Here is a 16,201-nt window from a genome sequence, read left to right on the forward strand (position 1 = left end):
CAAGTCGCTGAACCATGTGGTTCATTTGGTATTTGAACATGTATTGGCATCTTAAGTGATATTTTTTTTGCAGAAGCACATATTTTACAATATTACAACAATACAACTGTAGTAGGAAGCATGCACAGTAAAGTAAACAAGCCTGAGAAATGCTTTCAGAAGCACAAAATTTAAATTAGATTAGCAACACCAATTAATGGATCTCTTTCCCAGACCATTCTAAATGTACCACCATTCTTCAAATTACAGAGATACAACCCCCATGGGAAAGGGGCTCATTAAGAACTCTGAAATGTACTAAATGTAGTAAACTAAACTCAAAATAAACCATTTTATTTAGAATCATGTATTTGAACGGTTACTTGTATTACCTTATTTTTAAATGGATACTTGCACAACTACAGGCTCTTTAGTAGCCATAAAAAATACCTAAAATATTTTTAAATTCTTCAAAACACAAAATTTGTCTTTTTAATTTGTCATAGAGAATGTATATTATTGCATCAATTACGGTGAAGCAGAAAGCTATTGACCAATAAAAGCAAGTTAGGCTTCAGTAAGGGAACATTAAAGGGAAAGCAGTGGTCTTCAGATGCACAGACGGCTTCTGACTACCTCTGCTGACTGCAAACTGCTTCTGGCACTGTGAATGAATAAATACATTGGAAAAAAGCCTGAAAACGCATGTTTTTTTTTTTTGTTGTTGTTATTTCCTAAAAAAGGTATTTTTTCCCCATTGTGCCACTCCTCCCAAAGCATTCTCCCAATTCACTGAACTGATATGAACACAGTTACAGATGGTGGTTTTTTTTTTTTTTGGTTTATTTTTTAAAGGAACCTCGTTTCGGTTTAACGCTTGCTCTTGCATCACTGATAATAACACCGAATATACACTCAGCGGCCACTTTATTAGGTACAGCTATCTAGTACCGAGTAGATGGGTGTACCCCAGAACAGTCAGAAATATTCATCATGGCATGGATTCAATAAGGTGCTGGAAACATTCTTTCGGGATTCTGTTCCATGTGCTCTCAATAGCAACTCATAGTTCCTGCTAATTTTTGGTCACACAAACCTCCCATTCCACCTCATCCCAAAGATGACCTGGGGACTGTGCAGACCATTGGAGCAAACTGAAGTCACTGTCATGTTAATTTCATGTAACGTCATGTTAACGTTAATTTCAAACCCTATCCTAAATTCTGCATGTTGCAGCAGAAATTGAGATTCATCAGACCAGGCAATGTTTCTTCAATCTGCAATCATCCAGTTTTGGTGATCACGTGCCCATTGTAGCCTCATTTTCTTGTTCTTAGATGATAAGAGTGAACCTGGCTTGGTCTACAGCTACTGAAAGCCATCGGATTCAAGGTTTGACACACTGTTCATTCAGAGATGCCCTTCTGCACACCACTCTTCTAAAAAAGCTGTTATTTGAGCATTTGCGGTCTTTCGGTCAAATTGAATGTGTCTGCCCATTCTCCTCAGACCACTCTCATAGACAAGGATGTTTTAAACAAGGACTGCCACTCAGTGGATGATTTCTGTTTATCGCACCATTCTCTGTAAACTCTAGAGAAAGCTGTGCATGAAAGTCCCAAGAGGGCAGCCGTTTCAGAGATGCTGGAACCACCACGTCAGGCATCAACACTCACACCACGGTCAAAATCGCTTAGATATCCTCCCCATTTTTATTTTGGCTTGAACAAAAATTAAACCTCTTCATCATGTCTGCATGCTCAAAATATTGAGTTGGATCCACATGACTCTCTGTTTGGAGGAGCAGGCTATTTGTTTTGAGCAAGTGTACCTAATAATGTGGCCACTGAGTGCATGTACGGTGTATTAAGGAGGCTCAACGGCCAGAACTGCTTACGCTACTTCTGGATTCATGTCCTGCTCAGTCAACCAGTCAGTCTGTAGCTCTAAGATTCATATCGCTGAAATTCCACAGCATATAAAAACGTGAAAGGTTTTCATTGACACTGACTGTTGTAATGTGCGGTGTGACCTTGGGCTGCGTATCATATACCTCTCATTGTAAACTGAAGCATCTCCTGCACCTGAAAGAATAACACTAAGAAGGCGGCAAGTGGATAACACGAATAACACCAATTACGCGTCGTAAGGCAAGTGTAGGATGAGCCTGCTACAGTAGACCAGACGGTGGGCTCTGAAGCCTGCCTTGTCTGCCGTTTCAGATGGTCCAATCACGCGGTCTGAAGCCTTCTCCCCACATTCCATGTGGAATCTAGGCCAGCGACCGTCTCAACTACTGAGGAATGGAAGCAGGACCGCTTCAGCTGCAAAAGGAAGCTGCAAAAGGAAGTTCCTCTGACAAGAAAAGTGAGGGCCAGGACTTACGGCATCCCCTCCACTAAAACGAACAGATGTGCAACCAAATGTTCTTAAAAAGGGGAGGGGATTCCCCTCTTATTCTCCACCACTTTTTTGGATGTGTGCATCGCATGCATTGAGACTACCATGAATCACTCTAAAAAAATCATCGGAAGGGAACACGAATTTGGCTTGCACGCGGACCTGCAAACGCGAACACATGGACGGCCTCCCGCTTTAATTTACACGGTTACAGGGACTTCCGTTTGACATACATTCTGAGTGATCCCTGCCGCCGCCGCCGCCGCCGCCGCCTTCCCTCCGCCGGCTTGCGCCGCTGCATCTGTTCCGCGGAGGAATTCCGACCCAAACCTGTTTATTTATCCTGGGCTGCGAAGGCGAGCGGAGAAAGCTGCTTCTCCGCCTTCCAGGGTGTTTTATTTCTCTGCTCTCCCCCGCGCGGAGGCTCGCCGACGGAGCCGGGAGCGGACGCGTCGGTCCTGCTGCCGCGGGCGGCCCCGGATTCGGCTGGGCTGGCGACGCGCGTGCGTGCGGTTTTTAGTCATGGTCGCATATGCCGCTCTTTACGCCGGCCCACATTTCACTGCGCCTCAACCTGTCTGTTGTTTCTCCTCCCCCCCCCGCCCCCCCCCCCATCCCATCCTTGATATCACATTCCAGAATTAGCTCTTCCTGGACCGGGAATGGTCTCGAGGCCACTCCTTTCCTGACTGAAAACTCAAACTGGCCAAAGCAGGCCAACCGGAATTACACTGTAAAAAAAAATAAAAAAAGTTTGGAATACTCCTATATTTCAAGGCAACTTGCTTCACTAAAACTTCTTAGTTTTCAGATTAACTTAGATTTTTAAATTTTGAGTTCAAATTATGCAAACCAACATTCATTAGTTCAGAAAGCTTACTTTTCATTGTTAGAAAAACTTAAAACTGACAGTGATTTTCAGAACAAAACTAATGAATTTTAGTTGGAATAACGACTTAAAAATATAGCCTAAATTACGCTCAAAACTAAAAAAAAATGATGTGATGAAAGTTGTCTTGAAATATTGAGTATTCTGAACTTATTTATTAATTTATTTATTTTTACATTGAAGACGTGTTCATTTTGATATGGCGGAACAACAGATAAGGGACGTTTTGGAATGCTATGCCTTCCTGGAGCTAGGGAACCATCATGCGGTTGTGCTGAAGCTAAATGTGCTCTTGTGTTTTTGTGGAAACCTCATTCATTAAATCACTGACCCAGCTAAATGACAATGGTGTTACTGGCACTCTATAATCCATTCCTGATAATATGCAATCTCATTGCTGTGAACTTCTGCAGAATCAACAGTGTTATAGTTATATCAATATTAACCCATACTAAATTGAGATGAATTCATATTATATGAACATGGCCTGCGATCATTAGTAATTAGGAGAGGCACGTTTCTTCTTCTTCTTCTTCGGCCAACTCGATCTTTACCCAAAATAAAGCCACTGATTGGCAGAGGCCAAGAGTCAAACATTCAAACTGAGTGCCAGTGAGCAGCGTGTTGAGAGCCATCTCTGAAACGGGCAGTGCCGCGGACTCCCGGGACCAGGGGGTGAGCGCCGTGGATGAGGTCGGGTGGTAACCCAGCGGGTTTCCCTCCTTACCTTGAGCAGCGCCAGTGAAGAGATGTACACTTGCTCGGCTGTATCCACAGCTGGGGCGTCTGTGGGGGGACCCTGGGAAAAGACACACAGGTGGCACCTTTTAAATCCCCATTCGTTTCGCAGGCTGACACGAGGCTCCACTTCATTATTCCCCCCGCAAAGAGCAGGGGGTAAGAAGCCTTTCGCTAGAACACATCAGTGAGCAATCAGCGAGAGAAGTTCTAACAGAGTTCAAAATTAAATTCACGTTGATTAATCGTACGACGTGAACGCTACGCTAATAACATACATTATTCTGGTGGAGGCACTTGATGCTAGACGCTGAATAAATTGCCAGTTGTATTCCTGTTACATGGCAGTGCTTCATAATTAAAATGTGAATAATTACTTGGTTCAAATACCTCCAGATGTGGCGTGCAAGCGAACAACTGCAACATATATTGCCCAGCAGCAAATGAGGGGAAAAAAAAAACTGGGTGAGTTTTAAGTAACCAGGATTATTGCTTATTAGGCCAAACCTTCTACATCACCATTATACGGCGTTCGCACTAACTCAGACACACAAATGTCGGTGTAAAATGCGACTTCCCGTTTTCCCACTCAACGCGGCGAGCAAACTTCGGTAGCGCGGCTTTCCTCAAACATTCAGCGCCGCCTTCCTCCCCGCATCAAAGCTGCGACCCGAGTGCAAATGATTAAATAATGGCTCTGAGAACTCGGCGCAGAGACCCGCCGCCCGGTCTTCCCCTCTCCCGGCGGCGGCGGCATCGCTGAGAAGCGCGCGGAGCGAGGAGCTCCGGAGGCTGCGGGGCGCGCTTCCAGACGTTCCCCGCGAGCTTCCCGCCCGCGGCGGCGGCGGCGGCGGAAACGGCGCAAAAAAAATAAATTAATAAATAAAATAAAATAAATAAACAACGCCCGCCGTCTCCCCGCGTCCGTCTTAGAGGAGGGCTCGGCTAACAAGCCGGCGAGGGGCTAACCGGTGACGCAACCGGCCGCCGTTCTCCCTCCCGTTCCCCAATTACCCGCGCCGTTCTAATGATGGTGTGAAAGAGACGCTCCGGAGGGATGACGAGCGAATCAACAAAGCAAACAACCTCTCTGACAATGGCAGCGCCGCGTCTAAAGATAACTCACCGCGCGCGAGGGCGCGGGGAGCGCTTCGCAGGTAGCTGTCACAGGTATGGCAGGAGAGAATTGCACTCCGCGTCCCCAGGTACACGAAGCTGTGAACAACATACTCCGGCTATTTGTCTTACACCAAATCAAAATCAAGCAAAATAAATTAACCGCGCTTTTTTTTTTTTCTTTCTTTTTTTTTTTTTTTCCCCGTGTCCAGATATTCCGCGCCGCGGTCGCGCGCCGCTAAATGTTTTAGCACGTTTTTCCGGTTGCGCATTTTTACGTCTCTCTCCCTTATTGCGGCTGTATGTATGCGCTTACACGTTTGAGAAAAGTGCTAAAATAATTGTTTTGTATCCTAGTGGGTCTGATCACCTACTACGAGGTGCCATGCTGCCTTTGATGTCTTCACACACAGACATTGTTTGGAGATTAAATCCCATCGCCACTCGACAGATATGTTCACTCATAATGCATGTACACACACACACACACACATATATGTTGTTAAATGTAATGTGGTACTCATTAAGAACAAGAGTAACAGTTCCCTTAGAGAACTGAGGAACAGAACACAAATGTAAGTTTCATGGTGAGTGCTGGCCACATGCAGTCCTCCATTTCTTATGTCAGTAAGAGAATAGAGGCATTTACTGAGAACCAACATAATTACATTCTGCCACAAATAGGAATTAAAGGTAATTCAGCTATGTTAATAGAGATTTATAATATATATACAATTTAATCTCCTGAATCCAGGGCTTTTCAGTAAGAAAATATTGGGTGGGCCCAGCTAATTAAATGACACCCATACAAGAAACAACATTACAACTAATGTTACAAACAATGGAGGCTCAAGTGCGTCCTAGAACAGAATTAGTATTCTGTACAGCCAACATAGGAGTTACAGCAGAGTGTGTGATTTCTAGATCTGTTGGGTGAACTGGTGATCACACAACTGCGAGGCATGACGTCACTCCAGTTGCTGGACATTTTCAAAAGAAGAGGATGGGTCTGTGTCATTACCTGAGCTATTAAAACATTCGATAGAGTCTGGAATGGCTAACCGGCTACAGAACAATTCTCTCACAGCACAATACACTTACCGCGTTAGCTGCATTCCTTAAAAATCACTGAACTGTGCATTATCATCGATCATAGCTACTAGCCAGTGATAAAAAAAAAAAATCAGGTTCAGAGCAGAGGGTTCCAAAAGAAGCTCTTTTAGCCAGCCAAACGATGAACTGTATATTTAAAACCAGTATAGGCCTAATACTAGGCCATTTCTAGTAACATTTATTCGCAAAAGTAAAGAGCCTGGAGCAAGCAGTAGGTCAGATAATGTTGGTTAGTAAGTGTCAGGCAGTAAAATATTGGCCTAGTTTAGCGACAATGCCACCAGAATGCACACATCAGTTATTGTTGTAAATCATTTGTTTGTTTCAACTTTAAACGTTACTTTGGGATACTGAAGCGAGTCAAACGTTCCTGCAATGTTAAGTCAATGAAGACGTTTAAAAATCATATTTAAAAAGTAAGAAAATCACGTTTAAAAAGTACAAATCCTATAGTTCAGAAAACAGCCAACAAGCAAATGGGTTCAAGTTTTTGATTTATCTATCTTAAAAACTGCAGGAGAAGATATGTCTGCAGGTAATGGAATTAAGAATTACAATAAGCAGTATAAGTAGAATGTTTGACTGCTGATGGCAAGAACCAAAAAGTGACTCTATGATGTAAAAAAATAAAAACAAAAATAACAATTTCACAATTAAAGGAAGCTATAAACTAATCTGGTGGGCTCTGGAAATATTCTTCAAGAGTGCCAAAAGAATGGTATGCAGTGACCAAAACACATGTAATGTAAAAGGGAGCAGCGGGGTTGTATATTCATGTCTTGAACTCGTAAACAGCATAGTATGTATTTAATAGAACTGTTGTATTAACATTTGCAAGCAGTTTGGCATGTATCGGTCTGCACTTATAACCTAGACTAACTATTTTCCTGTGACCTAAACTAACCATTCTACTGAACTGCCATTTAGGTCGAACATCCCGGATTCCAGTTTATTTTGATTCCAGTGTAGGCCTACTAATTAAATACTTTTAAAAAAATTAATGGTGGAGAATGGTACACTTCCAGACAAATACAAAGCTCTCCTGCAGCTTGGAGCAGAGAGACGACACGCTAATGAAGCTTTATCCACCCACTAAAGCGAGGAGGCATCAGTCGGGGGAAAAAAAAAAAAGGTCCACTAGAATAGCTTTCAACTTTGCCTGAGCCAGATGGTTTCTTAGCACTGAATAAATAGCTGGACTGGTTAGCGAACCCTGGTAACAGGGTTCATGCACAGGACATGTCTGCAGCACAAGTGTACAGCCGCCATAAAGGGACAACAACAAAAAAAAAGCTTAGCTTTGATAAACTATGAAGAAAATAAAACAAACGCAATGGAGGGAGAGAAAAAAAATTAAGTGGTTTCCAGAGATTATAGGAACCCCAAACAACATTTCAAGCACTTGAGAGTGTTGTGTTGACAAAGTGTTAAGACAAGGCATTTGCCATCGTAACTGTACACTGCTAACAGCTCAACGTGTTACCCTCTCAGTCCTTCTTGGCAAATTTGTTAACACAATTAGATAGATTACCTCACCTGTCCCGTGGTGTGAACTGGTATCAATTATTTAGCCATCCTTTGATTATTATATTTTATTAAAATACCTGCTAATGAATTGTGAACCTGAGTGTTAGTGTGTGTGAGCATGGATCCGTCCCCACTATTTGTTTTACCGTGCGTTTGCATGGGCGTGCAAGGGTCCGCTTTAATTGTAACCCTTTGGTTTTTTTTTTTTCAGCGTTTGAAACAGTGGTGTAGGTGTGCCCCTGTCACGCGGAAACCAAAGACGTTTTTGATTTCGCAGCGTTTCCAAATCATTAAGGACCGAGAGCAAAGTGACTTCTACCTGTAAAAGGGACTCCAAGGGAAAAAAAACCCCAGAGCGCTTTTCACCAGGTGTTGGAAAATTCACACCCTTCTGAGGTGTTGTTTAGTAGTCTGATAAACATGAGCCGAAAAGTGTACGAGTGAAGAGAGACTATTGTGCCATCCGCCACGACAAACGCTAATGTTAAGATCTGGTGTCCGCGGAACACCGGCGCGGCGCAAGCGTTCGGTGGGGCCGCAACCTGATTTAATCAAAAGAGAGAGCATGAACCGCCTTCGATTCACGCCGTCGACCGTGAAACAAAAGACTGAGAGCGTATTATTGAGGAGTGTTTCTTGGAAACCAGTCTCAGTTCTAATTGTAACTACACAAGGCCATATGGACATGTGTGAAAATAGAACACCCAAGAAGTACACAAAGCTCCATGGAAGGAAATTAAGAGAAAAAAAAGAAGGAAAAAAAAAAAAGAAAAGAAAAAAAAGAACAGGACTAATGTATCCTTAATTTTTTAAAAAAAAACTTTGCCTCTCGGGAACCAGGACTCTAATCGGCGAGGAAAATAACAATGGAAGATTGGTAAACAAAGGCTCGGTATCTTCTGCAGCCTCGCTGAGTTAGTGGCCCCGGCTGCGAGCGGACGAGGACAGCGCGCCCTCGTTCAATTTCCATTTGAATGCAGAATGTGAAGTTTTGAATGGTGAGGGAAGAGGAGACTGAAAAACAAAGTGCATGGGAGGTGCTCCTCTGCGCTGCCGCTGTGGTGTGCAGAGGCAGTCTGTTATCGGAGGTGTTAATTGGCAAATTCAGTACAAGTCAGGAGCATGTTCCCCGCCGTCCGTACCCAGCAAGGCGAGAGGTCATTAAACTGGGAATGAATTCTTTCATGCGGCCTTAACCCTTGCTAGACAAGCTACGTTTTTTTTTTCTTCTCCCCACCCCCCGTCCCCCCGTCCCCCCGTCCCCCCCTTTCCTCAGCGACACTGTCCCTCCCCCACGAGCTTCTTTTTCCAGATGCTGTAATGAAAAATCTACTAGAGTCCGCTGAACGTAGAGCTTGGCGAAAAAACAACGGTGCCACTAATTAACATTTCACATCTCCTTAGCTATGAGAATGAAAACCAAATGTTTGCAAGGTACTTAAGGCTTCTGACATTTGCTTTAGTTTGGGTTTGTAGCGAGGATGGTCAATCGTTAAAGCATTGATTAAACGAGCCAGCTCTTTAAAAATAAATCAATGTTTGTTCAGACGAGGCTGACGTTCCTTAACTTCTTTTTTAATTTTCCCACATGTTCTGTAATGACACACAGAACAAAACATTCATAGTTCTGTCTCCAGTTCCCCTCCTTTAACCCTCACAACACCCCACCCTCCCATCAGCCCAGAAAAAATAAATAAAAATAATAAATATAAAATAATAATAATAGTGATATACAAACACACATATACACACACATATGTACATATATACACACATATGAACATATATAAAGTTCTTGAACTCACACATTTTTTTTCTGTATTAAAATGGTCTCATCTCACCTGCTACTTTGCTTGGTAAGGCAATTAATTACAAGTGATCACACTGAATTGCATAATGGAAGAGAACAATTAAAATTCACTGCTTTTTATTGGGGTTTATAAGTAAGCGCAGTCCTGAATGTATTTATGCAGCAGCGGTGTTATATAAATGACGCGGTTCGATTCGGGCAAATGTTTACATGCCATCCAGCTTCCCGCTCCCCAGAACTAGGGAGTCTCCTCTGGGATTGTGAGCGCTATCTCACCACTGCCTCTGTCACCACTAGCTATGACTGCCAAGTACTCCCTCCAAAAAAATAAATAAATAAATAAATAAATAAATAAAATAAAATAAATAAATTAGGCCTTTCAAGTCACCACAGAAACAAATGCACTTCTGAGGGGGCAGGTCTAAGTCTCGCCAAAGGCAGTGATGACTCCGACACACTTCACGAGATAATTAGGCTATTGCCTACGTTACATTGAAGCAGAGAGGTATCGGTCCAGCTACGCAATTTTGGACCAGAGTCCAAAGGCTGGCAAGCTCGAGGTACAACCTGACTGATATGTCGGACGTCCGATATATCGGATCAATATTTGCATTTTCGGACCATATATATCTTGGTAATCAAGAACGATGTGTGGTCAATATATAGCACCAATTTATTTACTTATTTCTTAAACACTGACATAGGACTCCATCAAGCACTTCTCACTGCCCACAACATCACGTGACCTGGAATCTTCACTAACAATAACTGGAAGGAGGAACACTGTCAAGACTAATTTATACTTTGTTGCACAACATTTTCAAAAAGTGAAACTCCTCAGAAATGAAGGTGTCACACAACGTTTGGCATTTACACTTCGGCAAAGGCCTGCGAGGAGGGTTCTGTCTCTATGGGAATGAGATTCCGAACTCCTGACCACTTGTTCATATTTGTGAAAAACATGGCAGTGCCCAATGAAATTACTGAGATTACAGAGGAAGAAATATGAAATCTGCTTTAGTTAATGAACAACGTGGAAAGAACGTGGTCTGCCTGTCCCATAAACCAAATGAGCGAAAACCTGGAAGAATATGTCCTAGTTAAGCAGATGCGTGAAATGCTGGATGAAGAAATGCATTTCAAATATTTTGGGATGTGGTTAAGTCATTGAACTGGCCAACCAGTGTTATCGATAACTGTATCTGTTATCATGGGTAGAGGGCCAAAGAAACTCATGGGTCCCAAAGCCTTTTTCCATTTGGATTTGCACTCCATGGGCACATTTAGTTTCGACAATCTCTTGCCTCAAGTCAAAAAACGTCACTGACAACGAATTTCGGTGTACCCCCTGGCTGTATTCCGACCAACAAAGCGACACTGGTGAACAACACTGAGAAAAAAATATTACGCGACATTTTTCTACTGAAAAGACTTAATTTTTGTCAACCAATACTTGCCAAAAGCCTCGGCAAAGAAGTACATATCAGGCGTTAAGCTAGTCAGAAGGGGTCAGAGGTGGTCCACTGGAGGAAAAGTTAGCAGACCAGTGGCAGAGACAGCCAGTGGTTCACTGGCATTGTTGCTGATCGGCTGCTCATCCGCCCGCTGGCTCACTCAGAGCGTTTTCAGACACATGCCCGCTGATTTGCTGCTTGTTTACCACAGATTATAGTCGGCAGGCTACTGTTGGACCTCTGCTCATTTTCTCTTATTTATAGCTGACTGTAAATATATTTCTAAACATAGAAACAGACACAAATTGTTACTTTTGTGAAAAGAATTTTCATGTCCCCAGAGAGTGTTTTTGGCACAATACTGAACATCCTTGAGGACAAGAGGAGCTCCCTGGTGCAAATGCAGAAAACTTATGCTTCTTGTTTTATAATGTGTCACTAATTGACTGGCAGCATTGATGGTCAATGTTCAATGCAAAATTGGTTATTATAATGTTATTAACAAAATATTCTTTAACAAAAGTTATTTGTGCAACAAAACAACCCGAGTACCTTTGCATAGCCATATCGGTGCAAACCACTACAGTCCACACAGAAAAAGATCTATTTTCATTCCAGGTCAGAAATTCACTGAAGCTGCATCTCATACAAGTTTGTGTCAAAAGATGGAAAACGTTCAGGCACAGGAAGATAAAGACAGACATTAAGGAAAGCAGTGAGCAAACCCACCACTGCTGAGTTATACCATTGCTAATGAAATTCACTGACAGTGCATGTGCTCTCAAAAATTAGACTTTCAACAGGACTTCCTGACCACTTTAGTAGCAATTTGAGGGATGTTCTATGTTTCTCCAATCTGCTTCTCAAGGTCTAACAGTAAAATGCATAATCTTACAGGAACTACTTTTTGGAGAAATGCTATATGGTTATGGTACGAGTGTCCCTTAAAATGTGTACAGCAAGCCTTCACTTCTGGTCACTTCGCAATCCGCCAGCTGAACAGTGCAGTTACTGAACCAGGGGACTGTAAGAAGCAGGTGCCGGTAGATTGTAGGTGCTCATTTGACCAGAGGGGTCACTACTGAGCGAAGAGACAGACGACAACCTTCCCTCTTGGGCTAAATTATGAGAAATTAGGTGTCACCTCAAGGGACTCCAATGTTAGTGGCAGGGCAAAGATTTTGACAGGAACACACGATTCATCACTGCACTAAAAATAAGTGACTCAGTTGGAAACAGCCCTGAACTGTGTGCCCTGAGCCTGTATACAAAAAGAAATCTAATACTGGTGCATCCATGTCTGATGACAGTACAGTTTCTGTCTTACTACATTTACCTACAGACTCTGCCTTTCCATTACATTTGGCTGCTTAAGTCTTTGGTTTGAACTAGATTAATGAATGGAAATAGACAATAAAAAGGAGAGAATACCTGCCCAAGTCCTGGCATTCCACTTCCAAGCCTCAGCAGCCTGTCCATGGTTCTGTGGAACACACGCACAGTTATCACACTCAAAACTTTCCACACAACTATGCATGCAATTCACCTCCAGTCTTTAAACGTCAAAAATATTGGTGGTAATTACAAGACGGCATCAGACTTCCTGTTAATTAACACCACATGCTAATTCAAGATTCTGTCTTCCTTTTCTAATTAACAAACATTTTTTCTTTGTGTGTGCATGTTTTTTTCTAGGCTGCCCTAGTTTGCAGTAGGGTGATATTTCTGTATCATTCTTCACTGAATCAGCTGTCATGAACCAGCTCGTCAAGACTACATATCCCAACAAGATGGGACATATTCACATTTGTATTCTTGACTGAAACAGACTGTACAAAGTCAAGTGGCGAAGCATCAAAAGAATAGTTATTAATAGTTATTAGTTATCTCGGTTATTAATAAGTGTAATCTGAACAGCATTAGTGCTAATGGAAACAAACAGTCTGGTCAGGTGAGATTTGTACATTCTTCATGGGTAAATGCTTCCATTTCATGAAAAATACCACGAACATCAACAGCACAAGAATAGAATAATATTAATGCTGAATTTAATGAGCATTGAACATTGATTTTGGTAAAATCACAGGCTGATCAACATGACCCCCCCCCCCCCCCCCCAAATGAAAACATCTTATGGCAGATAAAAAAAGAGTAAGGGTATGTTTTCATTAACAAAGACAAGATGTAGCTATTCTTTGTTCATCAAAGCAAGTCAATACTATTTTGTTGATGAATCCAGATAACAAATGGCAGATAACGAAAAAAAAGTAAGGGTATGTTTTCATTAACAAAGACAAGATGTAGCTATTCTTTGTTTATCAAAGCAAGCCAATACTATTTTGTTGATGAATCCAGCTAAAGGCTAAAAAAAACAAAAACAAAAAAAAAAAAACATACATTTGTAGCTCAACAGCTTAAAACAAATGATTAAAAAAAAACTTCTGGCTTATTGAAGGGTACACCAATGACCTTTCAGAAAATAAATTTCATGTTCAATGTAAAGCTCAAAAAGCAAAATGTTGGGTTTCAGGCATAATAACACTTATTTAAGTTATTATTTATGCATGGATTGTTAAAAGAAATACGTGTAACTTAAAGGAATCGTGCACACTCACAAGAATGGAGGCCTTTATTGGGACAATGGAATCGATTACAAACCTTAAAAAACACTACATATGGCCTTCAGTCCTATTTTGGAAATAAATCAGACCTATGCTCTCGTGCGGATTGCCACTGGCCCACTATTGGAAATGCCGGAGGACAACTCAGCATTTTCTGTTATGTTTATGGATCAGATAATCTTGCCATTTGTTCCTAGACGCATTTAAATTAGTCTAGGTGATATAAAATGAACTATATTTAAGATTGCTCGTTAACCTTGAATCTATAAATGTAATCCCAACGTGCTTTTTCTAAAAAGGCGAACAAATTCATTTGGATTCAGTATCAAGACTAATTCTGGTAACGTAAAATAAAAGCACGGAGCGGAGAAATGGCATGAACAAATAACGTTATTCACAAGACTATACACGTCGTTTTACTTCAACTGTCAGCGTGAAGTTAAAACAATATTTATGCGCTGTCCAGCTAATTAAGTCGTAGCGGAGAATAGGACAAACAACTAAGTAGCTTGTGCTAACGGACTGGCTAGTTGCAAACTTAGCTGTAATTTGTTCGTTGGAGTGCCTGTCACCCATTTTCTTATTCAAAAGCTAGCTATGATGACATAAAATCGAACTTGAAATATCAGATTTAGGCTCAAAGCAGCCCATGCGACACATTCACATGTTGACCAGTGGATGATGTTTCAAATGCGAGCGAGCGAACAACCTAGCTAGCTAGCCAGGCATTAGCTAGGTAGCAAGCAATCTAGCGCTAACATTAGCTATATCTCGGTGAAAAAATAAGTTACCTCTTCTGCTTTAGCAGCTAGCATACCGGCAGTTTGACAACGTAGCTATTTAGGCAATACTTTCTGCCCCAGATAATGTTAGCCATGATGCGGAGTCCACAAAAGGTGGCCGTCTGCTGATTAAGTCAACATTCTCAGGTCGCACGAGCCAATCTTACGTTTTATTTCTTATTAAACCTGAAATATTAATTGAAAAGACTAACAGCAAAACTTCTTTGGTACTCAATTAGCCAACTAGCTTACCAAGCACTTCATAGCCTCTGACTAAGCTAACCGGTTGACTACATGCGGCTAACTATAAAGATATAACATGCAGGTTGTCCTAGCCATATCACACAAATAAGCAAGCTAGCTATTTTCCAACTATCTACCAAACAAACCTAACATGTAAAAACCTTGTTCTGTAACGTCAGTTATGTTAGCTAGGCCATGTTGTAGATATCTGAGCTAATGTTAGCTGGCTAACAATGTTACACCTTGCCAGCAAGCTACGTTTGCTCATCAACAGTTTCAGCTGGGACCGATATTTAACCACTCCGAAGAAATACGCCATTGTATAAAATTATGGCTGCTTTCATTACCTGGTATATAACGTTAGTGTAACTCCGAAAACTTGTAAGAAGAAAAGGTAATGTCCCGTGTAAAGCGTTTCAGCATCAGCAATGAATCAGCCCGTTTGCAATCAAAACGACAAGCTTGCCCTACTACTTCCGGGGCACTGCTGAGCGGTTCACTCGCATTATTATTGTAAGGATTAAATAATATGATGATGTATAGGCCTAAATGTTATACATGAGCAACAGTAAACAGTATTTAATCTAAAAAATTGAAAACGAAAATATGTTTGAATTGAACCACACCTTGTTGCACAGTGGATGGTTTTGGACGTCTAATGTAGTCTACTATTGCTGTTTGTTACACAAGCTACATTTCATTTCGATTAATTTGATATTTATACTGGATTATATGAAATATATAAGTCGACCGAAATATGTCGTTTCATCTTGAAAAATCATTAAAGTGTTAAAATTTAATGTATATGCAAGTATTGATGCGTAGGCTATGGATAATTCAGTGGTACGCTGGTGTATATATATATATATATAATGGGTTTGTGTAAATCCCACATTAATGTAGAAAACTTTCAGGTACTCTACTCTAGTCTGAATGAATGTCTTTTGTTTTTTTCCTTGTAATTGCCAATTTGCATGTATAGGCAGATGCTGTCTTGGCTCTCATCTCTCCTAGAAACCTTGCTGGAGATGCCACACTTGGCATTTTTCCCAAAGCCAATTTCGCTCAACTTCACAAGGCCTGATAGGCCCTTCATGGCAAATTAAAGTTGTACTTTTCATACAGCTTCCACAGTGATGATGATTCAATGGTTTTTACAGACGTGTTGACACTTAGGAGGAAATGCAATTACGTTGAAACTGTCCCGGTACTAAAGGGTATTTGGACTGAGTGAAACAATAGAACATGCTTGGAAAAATGAGAATGGAAACCTTTCATTGAGCTCATTGCTGTATTTTGTGTACAATACACACATGCATCATGTATTTGTTCCTGTCTTCCTGAAAGCACCATCTATTTAGTATGTATACAGTAATGAACGAACCTTAATATTAATGCAGTTAGTATCACAATTAAAACAAGTTCATCCTTTAGCCACAGTATATTTTTTCCAGATTTATTAAATTAAAGAAGTTGAGTCCCCTGGAATCACATGCCAAAAATAGAATTAGAGTGAAATAGAGTGAATT

General features: G+C 41.3%; 1 protein-coding gene across 1 annotated transcript in view; it reads right to left on the reverse strand.

Moving 5' to 3' along the window:
- The window catches only part of psmd14 (proteasome 26S subunit, non-ATPase 14), a 31,448-nt gene extending 16,287 nt beyond the window's left edge, over positions 1 to 15,161 (reverse strand). The window contains exons 1-3 of the mRNA XM_035410339.1: positions 15,020 to 15,161; positions 12,458 to 12,509; positions 3,996 to 4,067 (exon numbers count right to left, since the gene is read on the reverse strand). Of these exons, the coding sequence (XP_035266230.1) occupies positions 3,996 to 4,067; positions 12,458 to 12,505 (120 nt within the window). The 5' untranslated portion in view covers positions 12,506 to 12,509; positions 15,020 to 15,161. The remainder of the gene's footprint in view (positions 1 to 3,995; positions 4,068 to 12,457; positions 12,510 to 15,019) is intronic.
- Positions 15,162 to 16,201: the final 1,040 nt, after the last annotated feature.

This window comes from Anguilla anguilla, chromosome 3 (assembly GCF_013347855.1).
Source record: "Anguilla anguilla isolate fAngAng1 chromosome 3, fAngAng1.pri, whole genome shotgun sequence".
NCBI lineage: Eukaryota > Metazoa > Chordata > Actinopteri > Anguilliformes > Anguillidae > Anguilla > Anguilla anguilla.